The sequence below is a fragment of the Lycorma delicatula genome, chromosome 4 (assembly GCF_047948215.1).
Source record: "Lycorma delicatula isolate Av1 chromosome 4, ASM4794821v1, whole genome shotgun sequence".
Lineage (NCBI taxonomy): Eukaryota > Metazoa > Arthropoda > Insecta > Hemiptera > Fulgoridae > Lycorma > Lycorma delicatula.
The window spans coordinates 44,885,932-44,904,718 of record NC_134458.1 but is presented as its reverse complement, the minus strand read 5'-3'; the positions used below and the strand labels follow the sequence as shown (position 1 = coordinate 44,904,718).

Genomic DNA, 18,787 nt, shown 5'->3' with positions numbered 1-18,787 from the left:
TTAACTAATTGCAGATAATCTCTAACATCTGGTCCTTTCTATTAACCTGACATTTTAATTTTTAGAATATAAGTATAACTCCAATCCCTCAGGGAAACTGATTAAGTTATTTGAAGTTTATAAACAATTCTGATGTAGTTAGCTGGCTTTACTGTCTCCTCTTATTAGTCCATATTAAATATCTTTTCAGACTACTATTTTAATTATAATAGATTAAGCTTCATGTATACAACATCTTAAAGCTACTTATTCTATTTCATGGTTTCAAATAGATAACTTTATTGAAAAGGTTATACTATCAAATTTAATGCAGATGATCATTATTTAACTTTTTGTATAAAAATTAGAACGACCTTGTTAGTGAACAAGACTGAAAGAAATGTATTCTGAGATCGTATTGTATTTTTCTCAGTTCAGATTTAATTTTTTAACTACTCTTATTTTCTAGGTAAGCTCTGTAAGGTTGGAAAAAATATTTCCTTATGACTGAGTTTCTGTGTGGAATGCCATTGCTTTTTAATCACTCAATGAATGAACACCCTTCCTAATTTGTGTTAGTACTAGAGTAATCTTAAAAAATATTATTTTTTTTCCATCATCATTATTATTTATTAGTTTTTAAAGTTAATTAAGCAATGATTGCTGTAGTTATTAGCCACACACAAATGCCAATATGCAGAGAAACTGAATCAATATTGTTTAATTTCATTGACTTATGCAATCATTTCATTAAAAAAGCACTTCATAATTAGCATGTTATCCTTATTTCACAGTTTTAAATTTCCAGAATGCTTCTCTGGTTGAGTTGTACTATTACCATTACATAGTTATATTATTATTTATTTTGTTATATGCATCTCATTTTAATAATGTCTTCTTTTTTCTGTAATCTTTTGCACTAAAGTAGCATCAGTTTACTATACTACATTGTTTTTCTTTTGACTTTACAGACTATTTCACAGCAGGACTATTTGATAACTATTTTCCATCACAATCTGAGGTCCACTGAGATCAGGATTCCTGCCTGTTATTATGTGATATGTCAAGTTAGCAAGATAAGGTGTTCTCCTAAGGTGTTCTGATCCAATCAATGTAGAAAGGAGATGTGGCAAGCAAACACCTTTACATCTCAGAATTGATTTGATTTTCATTTCGACATTTAGAAATGAGAAAAGCAACTTAAATTACACAACTGAACTTTTTTACATTAATAAACTTTATATTTCACTTGCATGCAGCAGATCATAAACTGCAGATCACATAACAGTTATGTTAAATTCTCATCTAAGTAAAATTAGATCATTTTTTAATGCTTGTTATTTTGTGACTGAACCAATAGTAATAATAATCATAATTCACTATTATGAATCATTTAAATATATTTGTACTTTTCTTCAAGTAGTCTAAACTTAGAAGGAATGGCTTACTACTGTTTTATAATTTATTGTTTGGAACTATTTCTAGACTGTTTGTCTAGAACTGTTAAATATTAGATGATTTACTTTCAAATGAATGGAACTTTTTTAAAAGGTATATCTGTTGGAACTAATCATTCTTTTCTTTCTCACTTAAGTCTCTTAAAACTCTTAAAGTAACAGTGTTGCCAATGGCTGCTGTCTTAAAAAGGTTAGGAAGTATATAATCAAATAATTTATTTTATCATTATAGTTATATTTTATATGTTATTTTTATTAGATTGTATGTGTTTTGCTATTTAGTAATACCTTCTTTTAAATTATATCTTATTAACTCCTGCAACTTTTGTTCTGGTTCAAAGCTACTTAGCAAGTAATTTAAATTAATTTTTCATCACAATGGGCAGGGATGTCCTACCTAATTTTATTCAATATATGTTTACTTTAAGTTCTTGTGTGGTTTTATATGTAAAGTAGTAAGTACTATGTTTACACAATATCTTGTATGGTTTACTTCATACCTTTTATAATGTAGAACTATATTCTCTATCAATGTTATAATTTTTTATTACAATTAAATCATCTTCTGGTGTACCTACTTAAAAAAAAATAACAATAATTTTTCTAATATTTTTTTTGATGACAAGAGACATGAAAATTATTAAACTTTCTAAAGATGAAAAAACTACATCAAATTTGACACTTTAAAATAAATTAAAAAAAAATCACTTTATAATATTTTCAGTCACTCATAACTGAAGTGCAGCCAAAAGAGATAAAATTGGCTGAAAAAAAGAAAGAAAGAAATTGCTGCAAAAGAGAAATGGCCACAAGAGTTGGAACTCCAGTCTTCAGTTCAGTCATTACATTGTCATAAGTTCAGCCACTTATCAAAACTTAAACATCAATTGATATTTTGTAAATTTAATAAAATTTATTGTGAAAAATAAAGATTGTATTGTAATTAACTTACAAAGTAACAATATGGCAAATGGTTTTAATATCAGTGTGTAATTTAATGAATTTAACTGTGTTAAATGTTTTCATACAACTTTAATGAAAAAATTTGTACTTTTTTCTGCATTAGTGGATTATCTTTATATTCATTTTTCAGAAATTCAATAAAAGCCATTTTTAATCATATATATGTTTTATGGTGGCCTACCAAACTTATAAAAAATGTATTCTTTCAAAAATTATTATGAAAAAAGGAAATATAATGCTAGTTAATTCTTATGCCTCAAATTCTAATGCCATATTGTACATTTATTGTGTATTATGCAAATAAATAAGATTTTTATTACTAGAGAAGCAGTTAAAACTTGGAAATTGACAGATCAGTTTGGTTTATTCATACAATAGGGCTATTCATGTTCACTTAAAACGTTTGGTTATATTAAAATAAATTTTAATGAGTAACAATGTAAAATAGAACTAAATTGAAAGATATAAGATGCTGGGTGGTGAGAGAAAGAGCTCTCTGAACCTTAACATCCTTAGCATAGAAGAGAGTAGCTAAACAATTAGGTCTTTTCTAATTCAGATATATACTGTATATTTAACAGTGCATGCAACTCTATGGTAATTTTTAAATGTCAATTTTATTTTTTAAAATAAAAATATAGATTTGTTATTGTAAATTGCTCTACTTATTACTTTTTGTGTAGTACTTGTTTAGCTTCCTTTTTTTTCCTGTTTAGCCTCCGGTAACTACCATTTAGATAATACTTCAGAGGATGAATGAGGATGATATGTATGAGTGTGAATGAAGTGTAGTCTTGTACATTCTCAGTTCGACTATACCTGAGATGTGTGGTTAATTGAAACCCAACCATCAAAGAACACTGGTATCCACGATCTAGTATTCAAGTCCGTGTAAAAATAGCTGGCTTTACTAGGACTTGAACGCTGAAAATCTCGACTTCCAAATCAGCTGATTTGGGAAGACACGTTCACCACTAGACCAACCCAATGGGTTGTTTAGCTTCCTGTTAAGCCTAAATGTAACAAGTTTATGTATAATTTAAATGTCTTACTTCATAAAACTAGTTTAATATTAGTAGAAATACAGTCTTTTAAAACAGAAATTAAAAGATGTGTTAAAATTCTGTATCATAAACAGAGATAAGACAAAAAGGTCATTTTATCACCACGGTACATAGGAGTTAATCTCAGTGACAAGAATGTGTTTTCCCAAGAAAACTCAAAACTCAAGATAAGCACCCAGAGGAAGAAGGTATGATGAGAAGGGTGGGAGAGGTTGGTTAAAAGAATATAATAAGGGAGAGAAATGGAATTGAACCAAGATAAAAATCTGGTGATGATAGGAAGATTTACAATTCTCTGTATCTCAATGGCCTTAGCATAGAGGAGGATATCTAAAAATGTAATTCAGCAAAAAGAAGATTTGTTAAAAATCTTATGAAAATTATTGCTCAATTTAGTTTTTGAGTAATGGTTTACCTGTATGAGTACGTTTGTGGGCTTTCAAATGAGAGCTCTTTGTATAAACTTTATCACAACCATCTACGTCACATCTGTGTAGCTTCCGTTTGTGTAGAGTGTCCACATAATGTGTGGCTGACCTGCAACATCAGTTACTTATTTAATTAACTTATTCCTGAATGATTACTATCTATATTTATCGGGCAATAATCAAAATAGAAGCAGAATATTGACATAAAAAAATTGAGCTATTTTATTATTTTTTTTTGTGTAATCCAATGAAATAAATGATATTAAACAAAATTAAACTTCTCTCACTCACTTCCATACTTTTTACAACAGATCTTATGAAATTACTGTAAAAATTCTTCAGTAATATCCTCTGGTGGGGATCTTTATTGTTTGGTTGGATACTTCCTCATAATTCTGACAAGTGAAAAAAAAAAGAAGAGACCAGCAAGAGTAGATCAGGAGACCATAAACTAGTTATAGAAGCTCTATATTAGTTTGTCAAGAGCTACATTTAAAAAAAAAATATATATATATATATACATAGGAATTTATAATATATATATATATATATATATAAATTCCTATATATATGCCTTTTTTCTGGATTTGTTTATGATTTGTTTTTTGTGTTGTTTGGGGTTTGTTTTATTATAACTGCTGGTTGATCATCTGAATCTGTTTATTCTTTATTGGGTTGTATGTGTAGAATTTCTCAGAGAATATTTTATGAAATTCTTTTTTATTATTTTATATTGTGAATCTTTTTATCTTCTTTTTCTTTATTGCATGTATTTTTATATATTATATATATATATATATATATATTATATATAAAATGGTTCATTTAAATTTGCTAGTGTTCAAAACTTATCAATTGCAATGAATTCACAGTGATACAAGGCACTTGTATTCATCAATCTAAGCTGTAGTGATACAAACTTTCTAAAATGATCTTGGTTTTGTTCAAATTGACTTCATTTACTAATAATAATTAAAAAAATTGATAAATTATAAAACACACTACATTTATAATATTGATACTACATTTATAATTAGAGCATGTTTATAAAGTAAATGAGAATAAACTTAGGTGAACTCCAAACCTAACTCAATATGTGATATTTACTGGTTGTAGAAATAACAGAGCTCTTGAAGTTTTGTCATTAAATTTCCCACTTTAGACGTTAATAAGCTGTATAATAATTTCAGTTGTTTTGTGAATGTGAATAACAATTCATTGTTTTTTGTTGTGTATTGATGCATATTTAAGACCTGTTTTTTGTATGTTAGGGCATACAAGATAGCAAATAGGGTTTATAGGATAGGCAATTTTCAGTACAATTTCAAAAATTCATATGGTAGTTTTAAAAAAAATTTATTTTGTCTTTTAATCTACTATTTTTCTGGTTATTTCATAATATAATATGAGTTTCTACAGATAATTCTGGATAGATCTATATTCAAATGTAAATGCAGTATTTTCAATAAATTTATTCTTGAAGCTTCTTGGAATAAGCTTTTTATTGTTTTATAAGTACATGACTTACTAATCATTCTATCCACCAGTTATTTTTAATAATTTCTCCTTCATCTAATAACAAGGATAAGAAAGTGCTAAGCAACCTGATGAGGTAGACAAAAATCATCAGACTTCTTTCACTTACCTTCAAGGCATCCATATATAAAAACAAAAAAATATAGTTGAAGAAAATCTTTGAAGTAATATGAACTATTCATTTACGTATGTAAATGAATAATTCATTAATCTGTTACTAGTAACTACTTCACAGTTTTACCTTCAAACTATAATAACCATTTTATAAAGTAACTCTTAATAACTATTGTATATAAGCAAGATTAAGTAAATGCAAAAGAGACAAAATTTTTGAATTGAATTACAAACATGATAGATAAAATTAATTTTAAGAAGAATATCTCATCTTGTTCAACTGTAAACTAATAAGCATAATTTAACATGGAAAATATCTGCTGTGACAAATTCTGATAAATCACAAAACAGTGAAAGATTAATTATGAAAAAAACGTTTTTGTGTATGATGTTATGTAGTATTATATGAAGCAACACGCTTACCTGAATTTCCATTAAATATTCCTGCATGAAAAAAAACAACTAACAATTAATTATCACTACAAAAAATTATTAAGTACAAGGTTATACAACAAAGGATTTCTTTGTAAGTTAAAAGTAAAAAAAAAATCTTAAAATCAAACATTTTTATGATTTACATTTTCTGATTAGAAATTGCTGTTTCTTGCAGGAGGTATAGCATAACAATTTATCTGATGATACATAATGACTGATTTGATTTGTATGACATTTTATTGATTAAGGGTTCACTGGTAAAAATTTCCTTTTGTTTATGCAACTGTAGCTTGTTACATCTCCGACAGTCATCAGGTCACAATGTAATTGGAAACCAGTGACTAAATGATGGCAAAGGTACAGTGTTGAAGAGCTCTAATTGTTAAAAAGCAGGGATTAAACTGTAAACTTTTGCATACAAAGTTCTTTTTATGTATTTTTAATGCTGTAATGCTGGCAGAGTAAAAATTATAAATAATTGGATAAAATATAGTATAAAATAGTAAAATATAGTAGAGTTGAGAAACACAGACTAGATTTTACGTTCACATTTGACAATCATTCTATCATTTTAAAATATAAGAGGCACATATGACACATCTTACCTGTATGAGCTAGAATTCAAATGCTTACAACACTAAAAAAAACAGAATTTTTGCATTAGTCCTATTTGGTAAAAAAATAATTTAACAGTGTTCATACAAAATGTATATCAGTGTTGACATACATTTTGTGTATTAGAGTAATATACAGAAAACTTACAGCACATTATTTTCCTTTATCCTATGGAATGAAAGATTTGTTGAAGATGTACTCTTAAGTGTTTCCAAGCAATCATCAAGAGTCACTGATCTATCATGAGGTGATGTTGAACCTGTACAGATATTAGTAAGAAAAAAGTATTAAGAACAGAAGAACTTTAATTAAACATTAGAAGTCTTAATAGGTGCTCTGCACATGTGTGTTCGCACCCATGCAAATGCATTTAAACATGTTGATCACTTGCATGTGTAGTAAAATTTCTATGATTCAACATTCTTATGAACAGTAGTATTACTATGTAAAAATCTATACTCACGTTTTTGAAGATTAATAGGCCTGGCTTAACCCAATGGGTTTATTGTATGTGCATTAACCAGATAAGAAACAGTGTCCTCAAGCCCATCTACAGACAGCCCCCCTATACCAAGGACATTGAGAATTGTACTTCATGAGTGAAAAGTAATAATGAAATTAATAAAATTATTTCCCTACTGATAGAGGACAGGATTAAAGGGATAATTTTATTTGCTGCTTTTGATTTTCCCACAGGAAGGGATAATTTTATTTGCTGCTTTTGATTTTCCCACAGGAAGGGATAATTTGATTGGCTGCTTTTAATGCTATCTGTTCTGGTCTTTTTGTATAAATCACCTGAGGCAAAAGTAGTACAACTAAGAGTAGATTTCTCAGAGAGTAATGATGTTAAGTAAACAACCTGTCCCTATGCTGAACAGAGTGAAGCTTTCAACTGAAGTAGTAACAGTGTTGTCCTTCAGAATGAAAATAATTGAATATCACACGCATTTTGGTGGGATCAGAATACTGATATGAAACAATATATTCAGATCAGTGAAGAAGGAAATGACTTAACTCTTCTTTTCCCCTAATAAGCCTGTCATGTGATGTTTGTTATTACTTTTTTAGAGGTGATTGATCATGTCAGATCACCTGAAATCTATTTGGTTATAATATATAAAATACCTAAAATAAAATTATTGTAAATTTTTAAAAGTATAATTAAATGTTAGTACTCATCACTGTCATGGTAGATTAAAATATATTTATTGTTTCCAGATTACTTATAAGTAAAAGCACTACAGCTGTGAATGTACATTTTAATATAAGTCATATTCTGATGTTAAAATTTAATTAAATTATAAAATATTTTTCTCTTATTACTTTACAATAAAATTTTAATAATTCAAATTTAATTAGTGAAAGAAATTAGTTTAAACTGAAGAAATGGAAAGGAAATAACATTCAAATAGCTTTGAAGTACATCAACTGTGGAACACCATAAACAAAGGCTGCACAGTAAAATAAACAGTAATTGTATAAATTATTTTGTACTTTATGCGAGTTAAAATTTTATGTTTACTTCTACTAACCTGCACCGTTTATTGTTATAGTTCACATATAGGCTTTGTTTGAATGAAAATCATTAAACAGTTACCAAATGAGTTTCATCCTATAAATGAAAGTTAATTATCATCTACATCAAAATACTGTACATCACAATGTTTTTGTAATGGTTTTTAAATATAGATATAATATTAGAAACAGTGCAATCCACTGAACAGCAAAATGTAATAACATAAAAGATGACTGAATACTAAATGATTCATTTTCAAAATACTTGAATTTATCCTGCTGTAGGAGTTTTCTGGAGCTAATTATTTATATATTATCAGTAGAGTTACAAGTAGTGCCTGTCTTAAAATGGTTAGGATATCTTAACCGAATAACGTATTCAATCTACAGGTGTGTTGTGTTTGTTCATTTAATACGTTATTTTTTAGTATTTTGTATGTTTGTTAATGACATGTTTTTCAAGTATGTTAAGATTTTTTTTATGTGCTACGTGTAAAATTTGCAAGCTGTGTTTAATGTTTACATCTGGTTCAGGTGAACAGTTATCCATCCATACTTATATATAAAATACAGAACAGAATTCATAAAAAAAATGACAGAAAATACATAACACTTAACATACATTACCCACAATGATAATTTTTCAGGGATGAAAATTATCTATCACTTTCAAAGTAACAAAAAAAGTTTTATCAGATCATATGGAATAATGATGAAAAAATCACTGACAAATACAAGTACATATATAACAAATACATAAACACAGGCTACAAAACATAGAGTACAAATTAAACCACCATTTAATCTGACCATTAAATATTATATTGGACAGACTGAGTACACATTAATTGATGGATAAAATAAACACACTAGTATATAACCATTATATACAAGGGTCATCCAGAAAGTGGAAACCATTTTTGTTTTATGACAAATTTATTGTATTTATTTTAACTGAAATATATATATCAGAATATACATTTTTAAGTTACCTTTACACATAATCACCTCCTAAGTTCAAGCATTTGTTAAATCATGGTACTAGTTTTATATGCCATCGTTAAAGAAATCTGTTGGCAGTACAGTAAGTCAGTCACAAACAGCTGTTTTGACATTGACATTACTTTCATAATGGTTCCTGCCAAGGAATTCCTTCAATTGTGTAAATAGGTGGAAATTGCTTGGAGCATGATCTGGACTGTATGGCAGATGGTCAAAAACATCCCATCTGAAACCTTTGAGAAATTCACAATATTTTTTTGCAGCATGTGTATGTGCGTGCATGAAGCAAAGACACTCCATGAGTCAAGAGACCATGCTGATGATTTTGAATTGCACTATGAAGTATCAAAAAAATTTCCAAATAAGAGTCAGCATTGTCTCCCCACGAGGCATAAACTCACACAATAAGATTTAGTAAAGATCCCAAAATAATTGTGACCATAACTTTGCATTTTGAAAGTGTTTTTTTGGCGTTCAAGGCGCTTGAGAATCACCTTGATGTTTCAAGCCGATTGACGTTTCCTCTCTGATGTGCAGTGTGAAATCCATGTTTCATTACAAGTCACTGTATGATCCATCTCTATGATACCATAGCCAACAATATGGTACCACTTCAGGATTAACAGAGCACCAGACATGCTTTTTTTTTTATCATCTGTTAACATTCTTGGGACCCATTGAGCACAAATTTTACGGTAGGTTTGTTGTGAGTGAAGCTGTGCGCATACGATGCGCAAACAATTCTTACTTTCTGGACGACCATAGTACAACAGAATTAAATTTTGTAAATCACTGTAAAGAAATATAACACAAACATTATCACAACCTACAGAAAGAAAATTTTACATGTAGCACATGAAATCCAAGATCTTAATACACTTTAGATCTTGACATTTACAAACACAAAATCCATCTATTAAATAAATTAATGCAATGCAGATCAAATGATTATTTGATTACATAATTTAGAGGTTTCCTAAACTTTATTTGCAGCACAACTGAGATAACTTCACTGAAAAAGGTACTGCTGCCAACTAGCTTGGAAAGGTACTTTGGAATTAAAAGTTAGTTACTTAAAATTTTTAAATACCCACATTATTAGCATAACTCTATTACTAGAGCTTATACAATTAGCATTAGTATTAGCATTAGCATTAGTACCACACATATATTTCTTAAATAAAAGATATATATTCATTTATCTTGCTGATCAGTCAGTTTATCTTTTTAACTTGTAACAACCAAATTCTTGCCACTAAAATCAATAATCTTTCAGTGCGTTTTCTTTTCTTAATTTAAACTAGTTTTACTTTTTAAAAAGATCCTCCAGTTGAGATTTTAATAAATTTGCATAAATGTATACCTCTAGTTGGTGTTAACTGACACACTGCTAAAACTCTAAATTATTTATTAAATAAATATGAACTAGAATGGATCATTACAATCCTAATACTTCATGAGCTCTTTTAATTGACATAAATTATAAAAAAATCTCAGAAAACATAAAATCATTAATTTACATTAATTTATTCTAATGAGTGGAAATACTGTATATAATGCAGTTTCCTTCAGAAAGGAAGATCATTAATTTGTGGCTTTACAATATCTATCTCAATCTATCTTAAGACTTTGATGCATGTTAAGAATCTGAGTTAGTGACAATAGTCATAATTCCCTTCTTTGTAAATGATAATGATCATTATACATATATTACCAATGTTGACAGAATGAAGCGATCAATTATAGTGCTAAATATCACCTGCTTTTTACAGGGATCAGCATGCTGTTAAATTAGAGTATATTTCCCTGAGTGAAGAAGGGGAGAGGAAACCACTTCATTCCTCAATTTCCTTTGTAAGTCTCGCATGGCTATATCATTTTTAGGAGTGATTTGTGACTAATATCAGATAATCTACAACCAGTATAGTACTTTGCAAATGTACACTATAAAAATGATTCTAAATGTATTTCATTATGTTTAACTCATTAAATATCTTAATAAAAATAAAATCACCAAATTAATTTTAGTAATATTAGTAAGAAACCTTATATTATTTTTGGCCCTTTTACTTTTTAGATAAGAATCTAAGATAAGAATTATTATAAGAATAATTCACTGAGTTGCGCTTTTTAAATAATAAATATTTAATTTTAACTGTTATTTTTGTAACATACGATACTTAAAGATAACTGATCATAAAAAAGCAAAATTTCAAGGATTTTTTTAAGAACTAAAGTACAATAAAGGTTTTTCTTTTATTCTTTTCTTTACATGATAAAAGTTCACTGTATGTCAGCTAAAATTTCTTAAATCTGTAATTTTTTTTTCAAATGATAAATATAAAAAATAATAATTTGTTTTTTATTCACAGATTAAAATTTGGAATTTATTTAAAACTTCTTGAACAAAAACTTGAAATTTTACCATATGTTTGTTGACTTCATAAAGTGAATTTACATTTCATTTCTTATAATTGTGTGAATTTATACAACATTTTTGAAGAAAAGGAAACAAATTTTTATTTTTATTTTATCTTAGAAAACAGCTTAAAAATTACACATCCATTAATTTTAATAAGAGAAATATAAGTACAGTATATTAAGAGATAACGTAATATATTTAGTTCGCAGAATGTTGAATTTTCTCGTGTGGGCTAATACCACGGCGCTGGCGTGACTACTTGAGGCTAAAGGATGGTTGAAGAGGCCGTCACGAACTTCAGGGCGTGGGAAAACCGTGCTCTGCTTGTCTATAATGGTACGCTACGTTAGTTTGTTCCTCTCATCAGACCGATCTATTTTCCCGTCCGTCAACAGCACGTACGTTTTCATTCACCGGGTAATTAAAGCCTATTTACAGGATATGTTAAACTGTAACTGTACAATTCAGTAGATAAACAGCATTGTAGTATACAAACTTTCAACAGGTTATGTCATGTGAGATTTTTTTCGTTATCTTCGTCCTATTAGAGTTCTAATATTATATTCATCATGCAAAATTTATTTTTAAGTCTTTACAGAATGAAAGTACAAAATAGATTCGAACGCTTCTGGATTGGAGTACTCAAATTAACTTTCAAACATTTGAATAATTCACCAGAAGGATATTATAAATAAAGTCATTCAGTGATTGCTTTTGAACAGATTGAATACTTTTGCGAGATCTAAATAAATATACGGATTCAATGATCTTAAATTAATGGAATTACAAGGGTTGACATTTACGGGAATATAGTTAAATTATATATTACCGTTTGATCCAGTATTTGGATTCGGGCAAACTTTCTTATGTGTTCTATTAATGTACATAAGCTGTAGGAAAACAAGGTTTAGAAATTTATTTACTAAATATACCTTACAAACGGTAATTTTCGAAAATAAAATCCTTAGAAAATGTTTATTAAATTCTATACAGATTTTTATTATTTTTAATGAATGAAATACAATACTGTCTTTATTTATTCTATATATCAAATGTTATATAAATTATTTAATAAATTCGAAAAAAAATAAATGTATTAATAAATAGAAGAAACGTTTTTAACAAGGTTGAAGCCAATTGTCGGTAATTTCTTCTCAGGAATAGCACATGCAATTTTTTATTTTAATAATTATGAGATGACAAATTTTAAAAAAATTAAGTCGTTAAAAACCCGATGTTTTAAAATTGTTACTGCTAATGGGAAGACAATTTTGGATTAAAACTATAAATCAATACATAACAGAGAAACGGTTCCTTGATAGCACATCGAACACAAATAAATTAATATTCTTAAAAGCGAATTTTTTTTTATTCGATTACCCTCAAAACGTTAAAATTATTGAAACTAGATTTTAGTTCTGTTAGATTCCTGTAGGGTAATTTTACCGTGTTAACTTAGTATTAATGAAATCTAAGTTACTAGGTTTACCAGCTTCTGAGAATCATTTTGATAGAGCCATTCCTATATGAACAGCCTTCTTTTTAAGGGCAAACGCGCACTTACACGGCCAGGAAACCAGCTGGCCGCAAGCGGCCAATTTGTATGGAAGTCGTATGAATGAACGTGCAAGTGGCCGGCGCGACTAACCGGCTGCTGCAGCCAGAGGTTAGTCGTTCTGGCTGCCACTATCAACCGAAATCTTGCGGCCAAAATTTGTATTAATTGTAATGGGACAACACGCACGCCAGACGGCCAGAATATCAGACGTCGACCTGTTCAGTTTTGTGCAAACGTATGCAAAATTCATTAAATTGTAATTTTAGTACGTAATTTAGCAAAAAAGTGCAAAACTTATATTTTTTAAATTCGTTTTTTCTCTTCAATTTTTTTGTAGAAATATTGATATAATGTCGGAGATTGATTTTGATACAGAAAAATTAATTTCTGAAGTTAAAGAAAGACCAAGTTTAAAGGATGGATCTGTCTTCCGATGTATATTACTACAAAAGTTTCCTTTGCACAAACGCAATGATGCGTCTATACCGCTTATTGTCTGCAATTTTATTTAATAAATCATCAAAACTCTTGACTGAAATTCTTGTAAATTGAAAACTTTTTTTTCATGTTGACACAGATCACAAAAAATTATAAAAATGCCTTTAGAAAAACGACTTCGACTTTGAAAACGAAAATGGGATGTACCCAATATTTTTTTCTTGCCGTTTCAAGCGATTATTTAAATACACGAATGCAGCTATCTCGGTGACATCCATCTTGTGACTGGACGGCCGAGGTGTAGGCACATCTTACAGGCCGCAGCGGCTGGCCGCTTGTTCGGCCGCTGGCCGTGGCCGCAGCCGCATAGTGCGCGTTTGTCCTAAGGACGCTCGTTATTTTGTTGTGAGCGTCATATGTTTCATTTGTTCAATAAAAGTTAAAGGATATTCACCCGGTATTTAATTCAAAAATATATATCACATCTGTTATTGACACGGAGAACTGTTGGCCACCTTAGTTTTGGATGCCGGATCAGAGCTCTTCAGTATTATTTTTCCAGAGCTAGTGATTAAAATATCTTAATTAATCTTATAAGCCTGCTTCCACAAACTAGTAGACGTACGGGTTTATATCGGTTTTTGTTTGGAAGGTAGGATTAAAACGGAAATATTATTATAAGACAAAGTAACGATTATATTATACATGTGGCGATGCGGAAAAATTGTTAATTAGATTACTCTTTTCTAACTCGTCTGTCTTCAAGGAGAAAATTATTTTTCAGTGAGTAAGATCAATATGATGCTTAAATATTTTTTAAATCAGATCGGTAGATATTTTTATCTGGTTCATATAACATTACAAAAAAATTATAAATAAATTACAAAATATTACATGTTTCTACGATGCTTTTGTTTTGGAATACGCTTTTTTTAATGGAAAATACGTTTTGAAATTAGTTTTTCATTTTCACCAACTAATTTTTGATAGAATTTTTCAGGGTTGCACCTTTATAACAACGGAAAATAATACTTGTTTTGCGTACGTAAAAATGTTTTAACCGTATTTGGTTGTGGACCACCTGATATGCCGCAAATCAATCCCAAACATTACATAGTCATTCTCAAGAATAATAAGCAATCTACGTGGAACAGTTTCTCAAAGCCTCTTTCACTGAGCTGAACATAGTAAATAAGTTTGCCAAGCCGCTGAAATGCAATTGATAATTACCAGAGTTCTACCAGTGTCATTTTCATTCTGTTCACCTCAGGGATTGGATGTATAATGGCATCATTACTTACAGAAAAAGAGAAAACTGGTTAGTAACTCATGTGCTTTATATGCATCATAGCCATAACAAATACTGGGAGAGACAATGTAAAACAAGAAATGAATGTATCTCTGCCTGTTATGAAACAACGAGCTAGATACTGCTTTAACTCATCGAGAAATATTTGTTTTACATAACAAAATATAAATATAAAATTACTAATTTATATATTATAAACGATGTTTGATGATGATCAAGGTTAGACAAAAAAATAGTAAAAAAAATCATAAAATGATAGCTTCATAATAATATGTAATTCAATGTTTTATAACTCAGTATAAAAATTATTAAAATGAACATTAGCTGTCATTACCGTACTGATCGAGAAATTTCATATAATTTCGTATAGAATAATAATAATATTAGCAGTGGTTGGTGTAAAAACACTACTAGGATATTTAGTTCGGAGAAGGTTATTTCAGAGCTGACGGTTGGTAACGAAATTTCTAACACGTTAGTTGCAGTTTGCCTATACTATGAAATGCCGGGTGTGTTCTACCGTTTAGGTTTATTTTATTAATTCTCGGAATCAATAGTCCTGATTTATTTTGAAACAAGATTTTCTGTGTTTGCGAAATGTTTAAATACATCAGTTTGGTATGGAGAGGGGAGGAGTGTGAGGATAATGAGAAAAAAAATTAATCTTATATATTACTATAACATAAGATATATTTTTGAGCAAATCAGTCGATGTGTAGATAAATAAAATTTAATATTTTGTCATATGAAAAAATAATAGTCAAAATGCAATTCTACACGTACTGCATGAACGAGCGAGTTATTTATGAATTGTTCTTATAACGTTCAATTCATCAAAAAATATTCTTTAATTTTATTATTTTAACAAACTTCATGATTAAAAACGAAAATAATTATGAAAAAAAACAGTAGCTCAGTAACAAGTTCGGTCACTGACCGAAAGAATGAGGTCTAAAGTTATACTCGATTTGTCCGGCTGGCTTTGTTATAATTCTGCAATAACTTATACCTAAATAGATATAAATAAAAATATACTTAACTGTTTCTTTATTTATTTAAAGGAAAAAGATAATAAATAGATATCATTTTGTGGCTTTTACTCGTTCGTTGTTAGGAGAAATGAAGAAACGTTATAAAATTTCAAAACGGATATTTGATGAATACTTAAAATTGGAAAAAAAACAAATCTTTTTAAAATCACGGTCTTAAAGGCTTTTTATTTTATCTATTTGCGTTTTAAAACTAATTTATCTTTATATAACTATTTTTTATTAAGCTTTTTTCATTATAAATTGAAATGAAAGTACAGTACCTTACAAGAGCGACTAGTCATCATCACTAACATCACCGTGTACAGTTTCTTTGCTTCTAGTCGGGTCTACTTGTTTTCTGTACAACGATTCCCTAAAGGTGGTTGTAGATATTTGTTAACTGCTTCCAAACGTTTAGAAAACCCCTTACGAATTCCAGTAATGTTCTATATAACAGCATTTAGTTAATTTCTGATGTACATCACGATTTATGTTCGTTTTTCGCTCGAGTCCGGGAGTGCTTTTTTTTGTCCTCTGCAAATGACTGCAGGACAGGATAACCCATTATATAATAAAAGTATACACACAGGAAACTTTTAATTCAAAGCCCTCTACTTCTTCATTAAGAGTTTCATAAGCTGTTACGTGAAAAATTCTTTAACTAATGAAAACTTACCTGTCACTGTTCCTTTATTTATGAGTTGCGGACTGTACCGAGGTACTTGAAGAACGACAGTGGGAGATGGTGACTGGATTGACGGAATTACAGAAACGTTGGACGTTTTCACGCTTAGATCCACAGGTTCCACCTGGATCGGCGGACAGGAAGCCTATATCGATTGAAACATAAATATTCGTTTATTATATACAAATATGAATATATTAGGATACATAAATGAACATGAAAATGTGTGTGTGTGTGTATATATATATATATATATATATATATATATATATATATATATATATATATTATGCACATAGATAAATATATTTATAAATATTAATTATAATTTAACAATTTAATTCCCACTAAACCTTGAAAAATGAGAATGAGAATTAAAGACAAAAAAATTAATTAAAACGCATTATCTGTCAGTAAATCGAGATATAAAATTTCTCAGATTATACAAAAACCGGTAGAAGACATAAGACTAACATTCTAATTAATTTTTTCCATATTTTTACAATTCGACTGATCAATTGGTATACTGGAAGTCTTCATATCATCAAGTACAAATTATTCGTGTACTTATAACTTGTTCGTTAATCGCATCCCCATGTCAAGATGTTTTGTTAATTAGAACCAGGGAAAAGAATAGTCTTTGGAATACAGTATGGAGGAACCAAAGTAGTCCAACTGGGCTTTGACGAAAGACACGAAACCTTCTAAGCCATTCTAACACATATTTTAGTCATAAATAATTCCAAGTAATCAAAATGAGATAAATTGTTTTAATCTTCTCCCGACTTTCGTTAAATGATAAAAGTTATATGATCCCAACGTTAAATAGAAATTATTTTTCGCTTAATTAAGCCCTTTTTCTTTTTCCTGTTTAGCCTCCGGGAATTACCGTTCAGATATTACTTCTGAGGATGAATGAGGATGATATGTATGAGTGTAAATGAAGTGTAGTCTTGTACAGTCTCAGTCGACCGTTCCTGAGATGTGTGGTTAATTGAAACCCAACTACCAAAGAACACCGGTACCCACGATCTAGTATTCAAATCCGTATAAAAATAACTGATTTTACTAGGACTTGAACCCTGGAATTCTCGACTTCCAAATCAGCTGATTTTGGAAAACGTGTTCACCACTAGACCAACCCGGTGGGTCCGTTTAATTAAGCCCGCTTTGAATTAAATTATTATTTAAGATAACAAAGATCAGATGGCCGCCATGATTTTAACATTTATACTAGGGTATTGCGGGGTTAAAATTCAACGGGAACATAATTAAATCTTTCGTATAAAACAAATACTAGTAAAATCCATTCAACCGAAAAGACTTTAAGGACAATTTTACCAATCCTATTATAATTTAATGAAATAAGAATTGTAGCAAATCGGAAGCGGTGATTGGTCATCTAAATACCTCATTATGCGATTAAATTCCTTTTTTTTCTTTTTTTTTGAGGTGACGGGCATCGACTGGTTTGGTCATTTTACCCTATGAAAATGGAGATTTGTAGCGTATGAAAAATGCCATGCCTGATCGGGATTCGAACCCAAGACCTACGGATGAAAAGCTGAGACGCTACCACTTCGCCACGGATATCGGCAAACATTTCTTATTCTTTACAATGTTATAAAAAAAAAACTATGATTGGATACAATAAAAGCATAACAGTTTTCATGAATTTTATGTATATCGTTTAAAATAGAGATGTTACTTCATTGTAAACAAAGAGCTCATGCATTAGTATCAATATGATTTTTTAGAATAGAATTGAAATAATACAAAAAAAAAAAATTAAATTATATAGTCACTAATAAATCAATGACGATAGGTAAGGTTTTAAAGTAAACTTTATCAATCAAATTATATGAAATGATATTTCATCTCATTTTACAATGATACGAAATAAAAAAATTCTATGAAATCGATAGTGATGGTCGACCATGGTACATCTGCCATTCTCTTTTACCTCTCTTATTCAGTAATATGCTATAAGAAAAATTTAATCGTTACTTTCATATAGCAATTGAAGAAAGGCAACAAAAACCTATCGAATTTTATAATAACGGCTAAGCTAATTTTTTGTAAAAGTATTAAGTCTCAGGCGAATAACGTTGTATTTTCAATTTTACTTACCTTATTACAGTTATTAAAATGCAATCGGTATGTAGAATAATAGAGATTGATATAAACTGCATTCGAATGATTATCTTACAAGTTATATGAAATAAATTATTCC

At 29.2% G+C, this 18,787-nt stretch overlaps 1 protein-coding gene and 1 long non-coding RNA gene across 4 annotated transcripts in view; one reads left to right on the top strand and one right to left on the bottom strand.

Annotated features, from left to right (window-relative positions):
- LOC142323335 (uncharacterized) overlaps nt 1-1,208 on the top strand; it is a 29,385-nt gene extending 28,177 nt beyond the window's left edge. The window contains exon 3 of the long non-coding RNA XR_012756086.1: nt 951-1,208. This is a non-coding gene — a long non-coding RNA (uncharacterized LOC142323335). The remainder of the gene's footprint in view (nt 1-950) is intronic.
- LOC142323334 (uncharacterized) overlaps nt 1-18,787 on the bottom strand; it is a 111,375-nt gene that overhangs the window by 2,232 nt on the left and 90,356 nt on the right. For all 3 annotated transcript variants that reach the window (XM_075362826.1, XM_075362824.1, XM_075362825.1), the window contains 3 exons: nt 16,546-16,699; nt 6,739-6,850; nt 3,879-4,000 (listed from right to left, as the gene is read on the bottom strand). In XM_075362826.1, the coding sequence (XP_075218941.1) occupies nt 3,879-4,000; nt 6,739-6,850; nt 16,546-16,699 (388 nt within the window). The remainder of the gene's footprint in view (nt 1-3,878; nt 4,001-6,738; nt 6,851-16,545; nt 16,700-18,787) is intronic.